At 45.4% G+C, this 19218-nt stretch overlaps 1 protein-coding gene across 1 annotated transcript in view; it reads right to left on the minus strand.

Moving 5' to 3' along the window:
* Nucleotides 1-5334: 5334 nt before the first annotated feature.
* Nucleotides 5335-19218, minus strand: part of LOC308627529 (tRNA (32-2'-O)-methyltransferase regulator THADA-like) — a gene marked incomplete at its 5' end in the record, with an annotated part of 186029 nt that continues 172145 nt past the window's right edge. The window contains 5 exons of the mRNA XM_081253798.1: nucleotides 5335-5639; nucleotides 9473-9626; nucleotides 14224-14296; nucleotides 14712-14830; nucleotides 15364-15743. Coding sequence (XP_081109924.1) covers nucleotides 5362-5639; nucleotides 9473-9626; nucleotides 14224-14296; nucleotides 14712-14830; nucleotides 15364-15743 — 1004 coding nt within the window. The 3' untranslated portion in view covers nucleotides 5335-5361. The remainder of the gene's footprint in view (nucleotides 5640-9472; nucleotides 9627-14223; nucleotides 14297-14711; nucleotides 14831-15363; nucleotides 15744-19218) is intronic.

Raw genomic sequence — 19218 nt, forward strand, 5'->3', positions numbered from 1 at the left:
TATCTCTCTCTTTCTTTCTCAAAAGTCTTTTACATTCTCTTCATTAGAAAGTTTCTACCTTTTATGTCAATTACAGCTAAATACAAAAAGTTTCTGCCGAGGAGTCATCCTTCTTGAACCTACACACTGACAGTGATTTGAGGTCTGGGCCCCCCTTCAAATTCCTTGTTAACTGGCTTCTCTTTCTTTTCCTGCAAAACTAAAGCGACTGCTGGGTATCAGAAACCTTTCTTTGAATCTCATAAATGGAAACAGGGAAAGGGAGGAGGCCTCCTGAATCAGGCGGCAAACGCAGGATGAAGCTGGAAGAGGAGGGAGGGGAGGGAGATCCCGAGCTGGAGAGGGTGCGGTGCCGGAGGAAGGGGCTTCAGAAGGCTAACAGCCCCCTGCCTGCCGGCAGCCCCTCCCACCCATCTCCTGCTCAGAGAGCCCCCAGCTCCGCAAGGTGAGCACGCAGGGTTCCGCCCGAGGGCCTCCAGATTGAGCCATCTCTGTGGGACCCTCAGGTCAGAGCCTTCTATCCTCTTACTCTGGAGTCCTCAAGTCTGACACTAGCCTATCGAGTTAGACCCAACAGAGACCCTGTAACAGAGACACAGGGTTCTACATCAAAGAGAGGCCATGCAGATGCCAACTGCTACATACAGGATGGATAAACAACAAGGTCCTACTGTACAGCACAGGGAATGATATCCAGTATCCTGTGATAAACCATAATGGAAAAGAATATATGTATGTATAACTCGATAATCATTTTGCTGTGCAGCAGAAATTAACACAACATTATAAATCAACTATACTTCAATACAATTTAAAAAAAAAAGGCTACAGAATAACCCCGCATTGCTGAATTCTGGCCATCTTCTAGACCTCTGGGTGGGGTGCTTTTTTTAAAGGTGCTTTTTCATCCTCTCCTCCTCCTAAACAGGCTGTTAAAATTCGTACCTTCACAGGGGCCTCTCCTGTTGCTTCCACCCAGAACTCTGTCTGCCTCACTTGAGAATCACACAAAGCTAGTGATTTAAATTTAAATAGTGTCCAGGTTGGTTTCTTCCCTCACACGGAAGCCCTTGTTCAAATGAGCTCTGATGTGAAATCCTGATATATGAGTCTATAAGACAGATGTGAGCGAGCTGCTCAGGCAGAAGTGGGAGAGCCCGGGAAGTGGGAGCGGCCGAGCTACGGCCTTGAGTGTCTCCTGCTCTTGAAACGAGAGCTCTTTCCAGAGCATTTCAAGGCTTGAAGTCAAGTCAGAGCAGGGGCAGGAGAGAGGTGGAGGCCCACCTGGAGTCCTGCCCGTACACTGTCTCTTCCCGGCTGTGAACTTCAATCCCCTCCTCTTGAGCCCTAGATGTGCCATTTCTTCTGTCCTCTTGGCGTGCTGTGACGGGCACAGAGGGGAGGGGAGGGGCAGGGAGGGTCCCGCTGCTGGGGCTTCCTCCCATCTAAAGCTGAAGGGGCCTCAGGGGTGCTCAGAGGGTTGTTAATAGCCTATGAGTTCCACCTTCCAGGTGACCATGTTGGGTGGCGCACATGCAGGAGGACAGCAGAAGAACTCGGCAGGCAAGAAGGTGACCAACAAATCCATCCTCACAAGGGCTATCTAAACACTGAGTTATTTCCAGAATCATGAACTAATCCACACCACAAATCTCCACCTAAAGCCAGCCGTGTGCACAGCGACTGGTTTCATGCTTGCCTCTTCCATGGTTTCTAGCCAGAGCTACCAGCACCAGCAGCTGCCCTGCGACGGCTTGCCGGGGGCTCCCAGGGGCACTGCGCCGTGTGCTGGAGAGGGCAGGACAGAGCCGGACAGCGCACTCTGTTCCTCCAGCTGATAAAGGTCCCCCTTTGCCCTCTCAGTTTCCACTGCCCATCTCTCCAAGGCCTAAGGAATACTCTGTCCCAGATCACAGTGACTTGTGGCCTCTAAGTGCCTTTCCCAGTTCCAGGAAGTTTCACTTCCTGGAACGTGATAGCCCAACTGCTTTGTGAGTGCCAGAGGCACGTCGAGGTGTTTGAAACCTTGAGGTCGTCTCTGCTTTCCCTTCTCTCCCACCGCCCACAAGCACAGCCCCCAAATCCTCTTGAGTCTACCCCATGCTCTCTCTACCCCATCACCATGGATGGTGGCTCATGAGGACTCTTGCTACCAGCTCCCAGTTGATCTCCTGACTCACCCCCACTGACTCAGCCCCAGCCCTGATCCATCTCATGCACAGCTGCCAGAAAGAGCCCCTCACACCCACGTTCCTGGCAACACTACTCCTCTGTGTGAAAGCCTCTCCAGCCTCCCTTCGCCTACAAGAGGAGGTCCTTGGCTTGGCATTCAAAGCCATCCCAAGTGTGGCCACTCCCGCCTTTCTAGCTTTGCCTCCCGCTCCACCCCCCTGGCCTCAGCCTATGTTCTGGCCACACAAGTCCACTTGCTGCTCCCCAATCGGCTCCCAAGTTGCCCCCAACTCCAGGTTTGGCTCCGACTTTTCCTTCCGTGTTGAAATGTTCTCATCTGCCACTTATCCCTTCCTCTGGGCCAGCGCCACTCTCAGGAACCTCCCTAGACCCCGCAACCAAAATGCACCTCCATCTCTCCACGTCCCCAGCAGGCTGTCAGTATGAGCACAGAGCTCTTTCTTCCCCATCCAGCCCTCATTTACAGGATGAGATCTCAGAGGCAAGGAGTCCTCATGATTTCTTTCTTTCTTAGGAGGAGAAGTAAGAATTAATTTAACAATATTTAGCCTTCTCAAAGAAGACATTAAATATTAACATAATTTAATATTATGATATTACTGTGGCACTTTTTAAACCACTGATTTGAGGACAAAATTAATGAAATGACACGTATTTTCAAGGTATTCAAGACTCAGTAGTAATAATGGACTTTGGACCACCAAAGAGCAAACCATTAGCAGGGTATGCTACAAAACCCCTGTGTGCTGAAGGAATGTGAAGACTTACCATCAGCTGCTTGGTATCCTTGAGAGATGTCAAAACAAGACAATATTGTTCTAATGAATCAGCTGGCTAAACTTCTGACTAAAGTGAAAAATCAGGGGGTGATACTCAATCCTCAGTTACTTTTCAGTCTAAAGCAGAAAGATGTGCATTTTTTGCTTAAGAAAATCACGCTGCATTACAGAGATTCTGTTTAAGCACTGCTATCAGGCAGAACAGAGAACACACGGGGACATGCTGAATGAGTATCCCCACACGGCGACATCATGCTGCTGAGATCTCTGAATGGGAGGTATCTGGCTTGGGTTTGATTTTTCGGATGCAAAAATTCACTCAAAATGAGTTAAAAAAAAAAAAAAAAGGTGGGGGACAGGCAGGATGTTTTCATGTAATTTAGGAGAAAGGAGTCACACTGGGGGGGGTGGAATAGTTGATAAACCAGCCAGATGGTCTACCAATATATACTGTGTTAGTCTTTTCTAGTTGTGGACTTGGGTTTTTTAAAAAACATTTTATTTTGAAATAATTTTAAACATATGGAAAAGATGCAAGTACAGCAACTACCTATCTGTGTTTACTATTTATACGCACACATAGTTTTATTTTTTTCGGAACCATTTGAGAGTAAGTTGCAGGCATTGTGCCCTTTTCCACCTTAATATTTCAGTTGTGTATTTCCTAATAAAAATATTCTCTTACAAAATCATAGTATGGTTATCAAATTCATGAAATTTAATATCAATTTTAATCTATAGACAATATTTCAATATTGTCAGCTATTCTAATAATTTCCTGTATGGCTTTTCACCCCTCCAGTACAGGATCTGGTCCAGGGTAACATACTACGTTTAGCTGTTATAGAATTCTTGTCTTTTCACACCTCAGATTCTCTTTTATGGACCAAGATAGGGAATACAAAGATAGACAAGTAGGCTTTTACATTACTTACTCCCTCAGAGGCTTTCACACATGGAGTTTCACACGCAAAAGACACTCAAAATATAATTACTGATTTCTATTTCTTGAGAAAAAATTCAAACCACAAGGAGGGAGAACATGGTAATATAGTTTTACTATAAATGAACTGGGAAAAATTCTGAAAGAAATAAAAGTAGCAGGGCAAAAACTCTAAAGACTAGGAGGGAAGAAGTCCACTTATGAATTCCACCATGAAATGATCTTTCCCATCTTTGGTGAGAGGGTCCTATAGAAGTCTAGTGAGTGTTACGTTCCACCAAATGCTTACTTAGCGCTTACTTAGCACTTGCTTGGTGCTCTGTGTGTCCTTCTAAGGAAAATGCACAATTGGAAAAGGAATGAATCATTAATGGCAGAATTTTAGGTATGAGGACAGGGATGGGGAGAAGGCTGCTAGTACAGCACTCGCAGCACCGATCTGAATGTTTTCCCACTGAGAGGCCAAGCTGATCCTGGCTAAATCTGCCCTGGAGCAGTATCACTGGAAGATTATTAAGACACCAGCTCCTTCCATACATGTAGAGAAAAGTGCCCAGACCATTACAACGGAGGACTCAGGTATGGGGATGTTCACACATTCTAGGAGAAGCTTCCAGGGACCACAACCCTACCCATGGGAGTGAGGGGCCCGAATCAGTTACCAACACAGTATGGCTATTTCCCCTCCCATCCTGCTGTCCATTAAGGTAAACGTCTTTGCTCAGCCTGTGACTACCTGTCTCAAAACGGTGTTCTTACTTCTCTTTGGGATGGCTGACCCAGAGATCTTTCCTGACACCTAGCCCCAAGTGCATGGAATCCAAGTCCACCAGAGTGGTCACCCTCCCAGATGGCCATTTGCCCAGAGGTGTGACCTTGCTTCTACTCCACCTAGCCCCATCCCTTCCACCCAGCAGCTCGTTTTCCACCTGCAGCCTGGAGTTCCCTTTTGCTTCCACAGCATTTGCCATTGCATACAGGTAACTAGGGCCCAGGGCCCTAACAGCTCATATTATGAGCTGAGTGGCTATGAGCTCAGAACCACCCACCTAGGCTGCTCCTCTTTCCACTCCCCTCCTGCCCCCTGGGTTGACGTCACCACCCAATGAGGAGCCAAGGCACAAAGAGGACCAACTTGACTTACACTCACCTGTTTCTTTTATGTGTAGAAATGCACAGAGGAGCAAAATGATGGATCTAGATCTCTGGATTATGTAACCACACAGAAGATCCAGACTTGGCCTTATTTAAAAAGGATGTCAATGTCACTAACAAAAGGCACTGTTTACTACATTTCTACCTCTGAAAGCAATTTTTCTCTATGATGTCCTAGAGCAGAGGTCAGCGAACTGTGGTTAGCAGATCAAATCTGGGAAGCCACCTGTTTTTATAAATAAAGCTTTATTGGAACACACTCACGTACACTTGTTTTCCTATTGTTTATGGCTACTTTCCCACTAAAATGGCAGAGTTGAGACAGAGACTGAATGGCCAACAAAGCCTAAAATATTCACTCTCTGGCCCTTTACAGAAAGTGTGCCAACCCCTGTCCGAGAGCAATAAGGCATCGAAGAAAGCTAAGAATGAGGTACCTGTTGACTGGCATGTGTTTTCCTGTGACATGGAAGCCATCACGGTTTCTGTGGCTGCATCTCGGATTACTTGCTCCTCACTCTGCAGGAGGGTGAGGACACTTTTCCAGAGAGCAAGCGTATCTTGCAGTCCTAAGAAGGCCAAAAAGAATTCAAATTACCTAGGATGCAACTTACAAGCAGGTACAAATACTGTTTCAAATCCAGTACTGAATGAGCAACAGTTACTCCTTTTTTGTGGGTACTGCAAGGAAGGGAGACTTGAGAGTCAGATAAATGCCAGAAGAGAGAGGACCCTAAGGGGACAGGTCTGAAAATGTCCTTTTGAATAGGAAACACTTCTGGAGGCAACCAGCCTCAGCCAAGGCCCCCTAGAAGGTACGGCCTTGGCTGACTAAGGCCCAGCTGTCAACGGGCCTTAGTCAATGACTCATGCTTCTCAGAATGAAACTTTATGCATCAAGAGTGCTTTGGGGAAACTAGCCCAGTGTTAACTGGAGTGACTGTTTCAGCTTATAAATTCTGAAAGCAAAGTTTCAATCAAGATTATGCTTTGGGGGGGCAAGAATTGAAAAAAAGCAAAGAACCATGATAAAGGCACCAGCCCGTGCCACGTCTACGCGGGGCCTACGACCTGACCGCCATTGCCCCTGGGCAGGGACCCTATCAAGTCCCTGTGCATCGTGCTGCTGGGGACCAGAGACCAGGAACAGACAGTGTCTGCCCCTGAGCACCCGAAAGGGACATCAAGTGGAGAACACAAGGTAAGGAGAAGGCAGGACTGGAGACACGTGGCTGTGACTCACCACAGGGAAAGGTCCCAGGAGACTGGTGTAACAGGAGGAGGACTGCGTGAGGGAGGGGAGAGGGGGCAGGGCCTCAAAGGAGGGACACATACTGTCCAGGTGGGGTGGGTTGCCATGGAAGACCACCACTCATCATCCCTTGATGTTCAGTGGGGAACCAACCCCGCCCTGAGAGCTCTCCTTAGCTCACCCTCTCCCTCATCTGTCCACAGAGAGCCCAATATCAGAGCCACCAATGCTCTAGTCATACTGAGAGCAGCAATGCCTCCCTCTGGGGTTTGTGCTCTCCTGTCTGTTATAAATCTGGCTTTAAATTTTACTCAGTCTTTCAGAACCTATCCATTCTAATTGTTCTCTAGGGTTTCAGATTTCCCTTTCTTAACATTTTCTTATACCGCTAAGGTCCGCAATCTTCCCTCTTTAGTCCATTTCAATTTTTCTTTCTCCTTAAATGACTTCGGTCTGCCCTTGACTTGTCCCCATGCACTTTATGTCCTTTGCCTCTCAGTTCTGTGCCTGTTTTTCATGTTCTTGCAGGCCGCCAGCCACGGCCGACCTCCTTCTTCACTGCCTGTGATGCCCTAAGCAGCTCCAACAATTCATGATGAACCAGTGGCTTTTGCCCAGGACTCAGTTTCACTCAGAAATTCTACATTATTCCACACACATTCTCCTGCTATGAACCAGGGTCAGAGCAGCCAAAGTCACCCAGAAAATGTGCTGCAAAATGACATTACCCTCCCTGAGAAGTGTCACCAAAGTTTATAAACCTTTGCTCTTATTCCTCTGGGTCCAATGATTAAAGCAAAATTGTAGCAGGTCCCCTTTCAGTCCCCCTTTGGGTGTAGAAAAGATGCCTAAAAGTCACTTAGAACAGGGGTCCCCAACCCCCGAGGCTGGGGCCTGTTAGGAATTGGGCTGCACAGCAGGAAGGGAGCCAGCGAAGCTTCATCAGCCGCTCCCCATCCCCGCCCCACCGCTCGCATGACCGCCTGAACCCTCTCCCCACTCCGCCCCCGTCTGTGGAAAAACTGTCTTCCACAGAACCAGTCCCTGGTGCCAAAAAGGCTGGGGACCGCTGACTTAGAAGAAAGATGTATGAAGATACCAAAGACAACTCTTTCTCAGATAGATCCAGAGACATGAGACACTTGATTGGTCTGAACTCTGATAACACTTAAAATTTGAATCCCACCACCTGAAAAAGCAGTTCTTTTTTTTATTCTGTAAATCTTTTCTCCACAACTATACTGAAAGCTCCCCAGATGCAGGGACCATGATTTATTCTCCAGGGCTGGGCATGGAAGAGGAGAACAAAAACAGAATTCCCATAATGGATGGAAGAGAATCCCAGCATGGTTAATATGGGGGTAAGATGGCAGGAGAGGGCAGGGTCAGGACTCAGACACGGCTTTGGGTCCTGAGTTTTCCTTTTAGTAAACCCTATGCTTAAAACAAAACACTACAATTAAAAAAATTTTTTTTAAGTTAAAACAAAACCCCCTATGGTTTTTCAATTCCTTTGGGTTTCCTAAAGCTCGGTTTTCTCAACCACCATTGATATGATGCTCTTTCCTAATTATTACTCTTGAAGGACAGGGGGTGGCATGAGGAAAGAGACATGAAAATAGAGAATATGGTTGGAACTGTACATCTATTTGATTTCAAAATACCTCTACCTTTACTTCCCAAAGATGCCTTAAACTTTTTTTTTTTTTTTGTGGTACACGGGCCTCTCATTGCTGTGGCCTCTCTCGTCGTGGAGCACAGGCTCCGGATGCACAGGCTCAGTGGCCATGGCTCACGGGCCCAGCCGCTCTGCGGCATGTGGGATCTTCCCGGCCCGGGGCACGAACCCGTGTCCCCTGCATCGGCAGGCGGACTCTCAACCACTGAGCCACCAGGGAAGCCCTAAACTTTTTTTATTTTATTTTTTGGCCATGCTGTGCTGCATGCAGGATCTTCCCCAACCAGGGATTGAACCTGCGCACCCTGCAGTGCAAGCTCAGAGTCTTAACCGCTGGACCACCAGGGAAGTCCAAAGATGGCTTAAACTTAAAACTACTTTCAGTGAAAGGAACCAGCAGTCATCCTAGTCATTTAAGCCAGAAGCCTGGAAGTCATCCTTGAATGTTCCCTTTATATTAACCTCAACACCAAGTCCTGCTGATTCTACTTCCTAAATGCCTTCGAGCCTGGTCTTTCTTCTTCCTCAAGGCCACACTTCACTCTGTCCCATTTATTTCTCACCAAGGTCACTGCAACAGGCTTCCTGGAAGAGGTGATGGTTAGGCTGAGTCTTGAAAGACCAACAGGAGTCAGTCGAGCAGCAGTTTGTTTAGAGAACTGTTCCCCACTGATGACGCATGGGGAGTGGTAGCCAGTGAGGAGGGAGAAGCAGGCAGGGCACAGAAGAGGAAGGGCCTTCTGAGCCAGGCTAAAGAGCATTTAGGTTTTATCCTGAAGGCAATGGGCACCCACTCAAAGGCTTTAAGCAGTGGAGGAAAATGCTCAGATCTGTATTTCAGAAAGACCACAGAGGCTTTTGGAAGCATAAGGAGAATGGCTTGGGGGACAAGACAGAAAGAAAAGAGGCAAATTCAGAGGCTGTTGGTGGGGCTTCCCTGGTGGCGCAGTGGTTAAGAACCCGCCTGCCAATGCAGGGGACATGGGTTCGAGCCCTGGTCCGGGAAGATCCCACATGCCGCGGAGCAACTAAGCCCGTGTGCCACAACTACTGAGCCTGTGCTCTAGAGCCCGAAAGCCACAACTATTGAGCCTGCGAGCCACAACTACTGAAGCCCGCGCGCCTAGAGCCCGTGCTCTGCAACAAGAGAAGCCACCCAATGAGAAGCCCGTGTGCCACAACTAGAGAAAAGCCCACACCCAGCAACAAAGACCCAAGGCAGCCAAAATTAAAAATAAATAAATAAATTTACATTAAAAAAAAAAAAAGAGGCTGTTGGTGAAAAGTGATTAGAGTAGGAGAGTGAGACGGTGGGAAGATCTTTGAAAGATGTAAAGGTATGGTGTACGCTGTCACCTTTCATCTTCCCTTCTTCTTTTAACCTAGAGCATCTATTCACGCTTTTAGTGCATTTGGTAAGATGGACACCTCCCCCCCCACCCCCCCACCCAACAGCGGCTCAGCGCACTTACCAAGAATGGGATGGGGGTTGGTGAGGAAAAATGGTGCAGTGCTGGTGAGAACTTCAGCAGCGGCCAGCCTGGACTCGGTGGGAAGATGATCTCCACAAGAAGAGAGGACCAACTGAACCCACTGCTTCAGGTTGGGGGCCACCAAGTCCCTGGTCTAAAAGTACAAAGTGTACATACAGCAGTTCAGAAGATGTGACATGGGCAGACATGGAATTAGGGATGAACTACATATGTGTTTCCCAGGCTCCCTTGTATTGGGGAGTAACGTGATTAAGTTCTGACTAATGGGATGCCATTAAAAGTGGTATCTGTGAGCCTCCCTGGTGGCGCAGTGGTTGAGAGTCCGCCTGCTGATGCGGGGGACAGGGGTTCGTGCCCCGGCCCGGGAGGATCCCACGTGCCGCGGAGCGGCTGGGTCTGTGAGCCATGGCCGCTGGGCCTGCGCGTCTGGAGCCTGTGCTCCGCAATGGGAGAGGCCACAACAGTGAGAGGCCCACATACAGAAAAAAAAAAAAAAAAAAAAAAAAAAAGTGGTATCTGTGCAATTTCAGGTCACATGTAAGGAAAGATGTGTGACCTTCATTTCTTGGGTTTCTCTGTCCTGCTAGTTGAACAAGCACAAGATGATGGGAGCTGGAGCAACTATCTGGGACCAGAAGATGGAAGCCACGTTAAGGACAGCAGAACAACAAGGTAGAAGGGCCTGGGAGCCCAATAATGTCAAGCCACTATCTGCTTTGGACTGCTTCTCTCTGGTTTAAGCCACTGTATTTTTGAGTTTCTGTTACATTTAAAGCAGCATCCTAACTAACATTATTGTTTAAACAAAGCCCTATTGTTGTTTCTTTATAGTAACAGCTTTATTGAGATACAATTCACATACCATATAATTTACCCATTTAAATACATAATTCATGAGTTTTAGTATATTCACAGATATGTGTGTACAACCATCACCACAGTCAATTTTAGAACATTTTCATCACCAAAAAGGGAAGTCCCGTATACTTTAGTTATCATCCCCATCCTGTCAGCTCCCCCTCGCCCAGTCCTAAACCGTTAATCTACTTTGTCTTTATGGATTTGTCCATTCTGCACATTTCATATAAACTGAATCATACAGATGGCCAACAGGCACATGAAAAGATGCTCAAAACCACTAATTATTAGAGAAATGCAAATCAAAACTACAATGAGGTATCATTTCATACCAGTAAGAATGGCCATCATTAAAAAGTCTACAGATAATAGGGCTTCCCTGGTGGCGCAGTGGTTGGGGGTCCGCCTGCCGATGCAGGGGACGCGGGTTCGTGCCCCGGTCCGGGAGGATCCCGCATGCCGCAGAGCGGCTGGGCCCGTGAGCCGTGGCCGCTGAGTCTGCGCGTCCGGAGCCTGTGCTCCGCGGCGGCAGAGGCCACAGCGGTGAGAGGCCCACGTGCCGCAAAAAAAAAAAAAAGGCAGTGGTAGAGAGAAGAGAGATGCACTACCCTAAACTAAGTGAAAGCTGTCAAAACCAACGTGGAAATAAAATCCACCATATAAAAAAAAAAAGTCTACAAATAATAAATGCTGGAGCAGGTGTGGAGAAAAGGGAACCCTCCCCTACACTGTTGGTGGGAATTTAAATTAGTGTAGCCTCTATGGAGAACACTTTGGAGGTTCCTTAAAAAACTAAAACTAGAACTACCATATGATCCTGCAATCCCACTCCTGGGCATATATCCGGAGAAAACTCTAATTGGAAAAGACACATGCTACACCAATGTGCACAGTGGCACTATTTACACTAGCCAAGACATGGAAGCAACCTAAGTATCCATCAACTTTATCCATGGATAAAGAAGATGTGACATATATACACAATGGACTATTACTCAGCCATAAAAAAGAATGAAATAATGCCATTTGCAGCAACATGGATGGACCTATAGATTATCATACTAAGTGAAGTAAGTCAGACAAAGACAAATATAATATGATATCTCTTATATGTGGAATCTAAAAAAATAATATAAATGAACTTATCTACAAAGCAGAAATAGACTCACAGACATAGAAAACAAACTTACAGTAACCAAAGGGGATGGTGGATGGGCAAGGGGAGAGATAAATTAGGAGTCTGGGATTAACATATACACACTACTGTACATAAAATAGATAAACAACAAGGACTTACTGTATAGCACAGGGAACTATATTCAGTATCTTGTAGTAACCTATAATGGAAAAGAATCTGAAAAAGTATATATATATATAAAACTGAATCAAAATTAACTATACTTTAATAAAAAATGGTTAAAAAATTGAATCATAGAATATGTGGTCTTTTGTGACTGGCTTCTTTCAATCAGCATGTTTTCAGGGCTCATCCACACTGTAGGATGTATGTATCAGTACTTCATTACTTTTTATGGCTGAAAAATATTCCATTATATAGATATATTTTGTTTACCCATTCATCAATCAGTTGATGGACATTTGGGTTGTTTCCATCTTTTAAACTCTGGTTCTTTACTTTTTCTAGAAAGGAGATTATTGTTCCAAATAAATTTTACTTCCCCTATCAGCTAAGCCCTCTTTAAATATTCAAAATGAGATTACTGGCTCCTCTGATCATCTATAAGCATCTACAGAACTGAACTGATCAGTGTCTTAGATCGTGAGGAAGCTGCTGACTTGTTAACTTTTCTCTCCCTGAAAATTTTCCAATATTCTTCAAATATCACTTCATTCAAGTACCAAGCAGTGCCTCTGAGATGCACATGACAACTGGTTAAAAACGGCTTTAGATGAGAACGCTGTTTTTTGACAGACTTGTTAGGCTGCCCTGTGACTACTTTCTCAGAACTTCTTCTCCACCCCCCACCCCCCTGCCCCAGGCTGTAGTTTTTTTAAGCAAATCCTCTCCCTTCCTACAAACTCTCCTCCTGTCCTCCCCAAAACACACACATGACTTTCTTTTTTAGCTTTTGCATCTCCTAGTGACCAGCTGGCTCTGGCCCCTTGGCCTGCCTCTGAATGACAGACCCAGTGAAACTGTGTATCTGCTTAGTACTCACCCTCTGGTCTTCTCTCTCTGAATTTAACAATCTCCTATGTGAAGTCTTCCTCAGCTCTGCAAACACTCCCTCCGGCCTCTGGTTTCCCTCAGCCTCCTTCCTACTGGAGTATCATTTAATATCATGATCTAATGCTCCTTTTCTCTCATTAGACTGCCCTCCAGTCTTCTTCATCCTTGTACCCCCAGTACCTCTCTCAGGGCTGTTGGAGCATAAGGAATAGGAATCCACAATGTTATGGGGCCACGATCACAGTGTGGTGATGTGAAACCAAGATCTTCAGGTAATTTTACTGTGGTATTGACTGACTTCTATTTATAATAATTCTCTGATGGTGGCATCTTTCTCATATGCCCCTAAGTATGCAAGTATTTGTCCTAAGGCATCGTTCCAGGAAGCTGTTTTTTTTTTTTAATTGAAGTATGGTTGATTTACTTCAACTATACTTACAGTGGTGTACAGCAAAGTGATTCAGTTATATATATATATATTTTTCAGATTATTTCCCATTATAGGTTATTACAAGATACTGAATATAGTTCCTTGTGCTATATAGTAAATCCTTGTTGCTTATCTATTTTATGTATAGTAGTTTGTATCTGTTAATCCCATACTCCTAATTTATCCCTTTCCCACCTTCCTTTTCCCCTTTGGTAGCCATAAGTTTGTTTTCTATGTCTGTGAGTATGTTTCTGTTTTGTACGTAGATTCATTTGTATTATTTTTTAGATTCTACATATAAGTGATATCATATGCTATTTGTCTTTCTCTGTCTGACCTAACTTCACTTAGCATGATATTCTCTAGGTTCATCCATGTTGCTGCAAATGGCATTATTTCATTCTTTTTTATGGCTGAGTAATATTCCATTGTATGTGTATATCCCATCTCCTTAAGCCAACTGTCTGTTGATAGGCACTTGGGTTGTTTTCATGTCTTGGCTATTGTAAATAGTGTTGCTATGAACACTGGGGTGCATGTATCTTTTCAAATCAGAGTTTTCATCTTTTCTGGATATATGCTCAGGAGTGGGATTGCTGGATCATATGGTAGCTCTATTTTCAGTTTTTTAAGGAACCTCCATACTGTTTTCCACAGTGGCTACACTAATTTACATTCCCACCAACAGTGTAGAAGGGTTCCCTTTTCTTCCCCAGGAAGCTGTTTTGATTACTTTAGGTCCACCCCACCCCCAAAGACATGTCCTAAGACAGGTGGGACACATCTGGGCCTCCACACAAAGCCAACTGGACCACGTTTTGGGGGGATATTTAAGCCTTAGTGATATATTTTCATTCATAGTTGACTAGGATGCAATCCTAGTGACTTGCAATCCTTGGAACTGACTTGCTCATTCCCTCATTAGATGAAGAGTCTAGCGAGAAAAACAGGAAAAAACAAGGAGTTTGGGCATAAATGCACGTATGTCCTGGAGGGAGGAGGCTGTGTTGCCCTCATGGACTCAAATCAAATGTGCCCAGAACAAGAGAAAGGAAATGCCAAACATGGTGCTCAGAAAATTCTCCCCAAGTTATACCTAAAGTGAAAGACCAACATGAATGATATTTCTGTAGAAGCTACACACATATGCCACAGAGATTCTGCCTGTGGGACAGTTTACTTTTACTGACACCTTCCAGGGAAATCAGAGGACAGAGATCTGGACCCCAAAACAGGGGAAATCAACCTCACCTCCTCACACGTCTGCATGTGGTGGGCAATCACTTTGGAGGCGAGTCTCAGAGCTTCACTTTGTATTTCAGACCTAGGAAAGTCAGCCAGAAATCACACAAAACATATAATCACCCTGAAACTAATATAATATTGTAAGTCAATTATACTTCAATAAATAAATATGAAAATACATACATAAATAAATAAAATCGAACATTTTATATACATATGGTTTTTACAGATAGTCTGTAATCCATGTGGCTGTGAATACTACTGGAAATCTCTATCTTGTGGCTATACAAATGCCTCCGGAAGCAATTCCCTTTTGGTAACTAATGGGGCACACTGACATCATTCTATTGCTTGGGCTTAGAACACAGGCTGAGACTTAGAATGAAATACAGGACCTGAGTCCTTAGGTCAGGACTGTGCTCAAGTTCATTACGTAACTGACTGATGGGACCATGTGTTGTACCAAGTTTGCACAGGGAGCACTGGAGGCAAACCTTTCATTGGAAGCAATATCCATTGTCCAGATCAAGAACTCCTTTGGGGTTAGATGGACACAGCGCTCTGTCTGAGGAAGCCACTCACTGGGGTCCATGCAATGGAGAATTTTCAGTATCTGTGTGAGCCAGATCCATGGAAAACAAACAAACAAACACACACACACCTCAGAAAAGTCTCCAGAATCTAAATAGTAATCATTTGTACCAATAAGGGACTCTATCTTTCAAAAACCGCCCACTGACTTCTTTTTTCCCCCTTAATAGCTTTGCGAGACCAAGACAGTCTAGAGCAGTGGCATACTGGGATCAGAGGGTAGACGCCATATTCCTAGGTTAGTGCCCTTTCCTTTCCAGGTGACCATCTGCCCCCAAAGAGCCACGTCAGCAAAGACTGCTTACTCTCTCAATCTCTATCTTTGGTTAATCTCTGTCATCAATACCATTATCATCAAACACTTTTCTTAGCGCTCTTTTATGCATGAAGCCATGCCAAGCATCGTGCGAGAGAGTCCTTGCCCTTTGGATGCTGAATCTCCTTCCAATCCTGGAGATGCCCAAACTGATCCTGCCTCCTGACCTTATCACTCCAGTGGGCTCGCCAAAGACGGTGGGGAGTGGAAAGGGATGGTCAGTACACCAGAGACTTCACCTTGCAGAGGCATTCTGGGTGATTTTCCTTCATAGCCAACATCAAGAATGTCCCTTCCGTATTCCATAGCAGGGGCGGCAGTCCCTTCTCTCCTAGTCCCGAGGCTGCTGCTGAGAACCTTTCCAACAGGGCTTCCAGCGTCAGCAGGCGCACTTCAGGGAAGGAAGACTCTAACAGCTGAGAGAAGGAGATGGGAACGTCCCTTGCCTGCTCTCCAGCCTGGGCCGCTACTGCCCACACTGCAGCAATGGCCAGTTTGGTGAGGCTCTGGAGGTACTGGGGCAGGCCTGGCACCGTGAAGGTATAGGGGAATCCGGTTATCAACTCTGATCCCAAGATGATCCTTCTGACTTCCTCCCAGAAGCCAAGATGCTCCAGAACTAAAAAACAAAAAAGCAAAGGAAAAGAGGCAATCACTTTATTCAAAGTTCCACAAAAGGACATAGGGTGAACACACAAGACTCTGGATACCCTGGGTGGGACAACCAGACGTCATTCTTGAGTAGATTTCACACTAACCATGTAATAAGTGACTAGGTCACTAAGATTCAGACTTCTGGCCCAGAAGCACTTTCTATTTAGGTAATTCATAATTTTCCCCCTAGAGTGACAGAAGGCATTCCTATCAGAAGATGTGCTCCTGGCACCCCTGCCTAATAGTCAATAAATATAAACTCAGTGACCTCTTGAATCCTCAAGCCTCAAAGCTGAGCAGGATAAAAGAACACCTAGTCCACGCTTCCCTCAGGGGCTCAGATCCCCTCTACAGCACCTCTTCTCAGAGCCTCTTGGTAGAACCCTACAGTGATTTGGAGCTCACAAGACAGACTGTTCCACTGTTAATAGATCTATTTGCCACGAAGTTCTTTTTGGAGTTTCCACTCAGTGGCCCAATTCTGCATTTTGAGCCCTTTAGGCATTTGAATACAGTTATTATATCCCCTCTGTCTTCTCCAGGTGAAACACCCCTACTTCCTTCAACTAGTCCCCAGATGATGGGGTCCACCCTCTCTCACTGTTCTAAGCCACCTTCCTTTGGATGTGCCTCACCCCTCTTCAGGCATGGCGCCACACAACAGCACACGACTCTCCCTCGTGGTCTGAGCAGCAGGACTGTTGCTTGCCCTGTTCTCACATGAGGTTCCTGGAGTTGTATCACATCGTTGACTCATGTGGAGCATAAAGTCAACTGAACCGCAGGCCTTTCTTTTTCACATGGTCCACTGACAGTGGTGAGTCATCCATCTCCCACCTTGTACTCAGGACTTAAATCAAGACTTGTTTTCTTTGTTTTAAACTGAAGCGGATGCCTGTTAAATTTTATGGTCTATCTTTTAGATTGCTGAGATCTTTTTGTATTCTCAGTTCTGATCACAAATATTTATTGCCTGCTTACTATGTGCTGGGTGCTAAGTGAAATAAGAATAATGGCTTTAGGGAGTTTATATTCTAACTTGAGAAAGAGAAATGAATGACTAGGTGATTCTAATATAGTGGTGGAAGTGATAACCTGAGTCTTACAGAGGAAGAGAGAGGAGAATGCGTTGGAACCACCAAGCAAAGGTTCCAAGCCAAGGTTCCAAGCCAAGGTTCAAAGGTTCAAAGGCATAAAACAGAATGGACCACATGAGGAACTATAGGCAGTCTGACCTCAGCACAGAATTCGAGGTGGGGAACAGCGGGAGATGAGGCTAAAGCAGCAGCATGTCCAGGACATGGGGAACCTCCTTGGCCACGTGAAGGAGCTTGGACATTTTTCTGCAGGCAAGGGGATGCCATCGAGGGGTTATTTTAAGCAACAAGGTCAGGTGAACATGTCCACTGAAGTGTTCTTACTGCTGAGAGGCCAATATTAGAGGCAGGGAGCCCAGCTGAACGACTGCTGCAGTAGTGGAAGAGAGAAACGATGAGGGTGTAAAGCAAGGAACAGACAGGAAGAAGATGCGTTTGAGAAGCATCGAAGGAATAAAACTGGCAGCACTGGGGGACTGGCTGGGGAAGGAGTCTTGGGTACCTCCCAGAACCCAGATCTTCATACAGCACATTCATCATCCAATGGAAGCTGGGTAAACCTCAATTGGACAAGCAGGCTGTAAGTTATCACTAAAAATGTGGACTGGACCAGCGTGGAGGACAGAGGGCGTTGGTGAGTATTACAGTTGTCTCCCTGCCTGCCCCATCCCCCGCCCCATTCCAAGCTCTCACCAATTCATTAACCAGCTCTCTTAGGGTCTAGGTATTCTCCAGTTATGAATCCTCCTAACTCTACCATTCTGCTCACATGTTATCTACAAGAACATCAGGAGAGACTTCATCAAATGCCTTGCTGAAATTTAGATATCTCATAACTCAGTGAACACTACTGACTCGTAGAAGACGATCACAAACAGAATAAAAATGTAAAAGATTAAAGTAACAGTTGGAAAAAACTCACTTGGAATTGAAATATTACATAGGCTTGCAGTAATCCAGGAATTATTGCAATAATAAATAATAAAAATATAGACTATTCCTGTTACACATCAAACTTCAAAAAGAAGTTTCTCCAAAGAGGCAAAAGAGGGGCTTGGGCTCCTGTATGATGGTGCCCCTAGGGGCCACCACCCCCTACCTGCTAGCTGTGCTTGTAGACACACCGCTGCTCTTAACCCAGACTCTGCTGAGGTCTAAGTTCCAGCAGGAGGGCAGCCTTCTTTGCAAAGCAGCAGGGAAAACCCCAGGTGTCAGGATCCTCAACTTTTGTGTCATGATCTGTATTTTCAATGCCTAAAAACCTAATCCCGGTATAATTTAGAAATGAGAAGACCACACTCCAGTGATCTCCAGGTGTCACTTTCCTAGCCTTCCCACCCACTGCTACCTGAGGACAACACTGTATCAAAAAGGGATTTCATTCGTTAGGCTAGGAGTCAGAAACATGGCTCAGAGACATGCTCTTTAAAACATAATTAAAAACAGGAAGAACTGTCTTGGTCATTCTGGATAATTTTCAGATGAACCTGCTATAGGTATTCTAGGCGGAGTGTATAGTCTGCTGGACTCAAGAGCTAGGCACCCAGACACACTTGCTTCCTTTAAGACCTTGAGGAAGGATGACATGATCAAGAAGCCCAGGACTGAAGGCACAACCCCAAAGACAGGGGACTTGGGGCACCTGCTCAGGAAGGGCTTCTTTGGGACTTCTTGGCCTCCACTGCCTGTGGACTTCAGTATAATCCCATAAGCATGCATTAAGCATATAGTAGGTACTTCGGAGATACAGAGATTCAGAGCTGAGAAAGAAAAACTACCTGCTGTCAAAGAGCTTTAAAACTGATGGGAGCATAAAGACAACCACTAAAATTGCAAAATGCTTAGTACCCTAAAATCATTAGTGACAAGAGCCGACAACTATTGAGTATTAACGTGCCAGGCACTATAGAATATTATATATCCATTATTTAATGCCATGAATAATAATTACTTTTAGAATTGACACTCGTTGAGTATTAGTCTAAGCACTTCAACAAGTACTAAATCATTTAATGAAGTAGGCGCGGTTATGATTCCCTGGTATTTTACAGATGAGGAAAGAGGTTAAGTTACTTGCCCAAGGTCACACAGGGAATTGTAGGTAAAGGGAATACAAAAGCCATAAGAATGACCAAAATGAAAGCAATGTGCACTTATTTTCTATCGTAAGTAAAAAAAAAAGGGGGGGGCTTTCAGAAGGGAACAAAATTTAAGATGGGCAGGGACTTCCCTGGTGGCGCAATGGTTAAGAATCCGCCTGCCAATGCAGGGGACATGGATTCGAGCCCTGTTCCGGGAAGATCCCACATGCCGCGGAGCAACTAAGCCCGTGTGCCACAACTA

This window comes from Mesoplodon bidens (genome assembly GCF_964165515.1).
Source record: "Mesoplodon bidens genome assembly, chromosome: 14".
NCBI lineage: Eukaryota > Metazoa > Chordata > Mammalia > Artiodactyla > Ziphiidae > Mesoplodon > Mesoplodon bidens.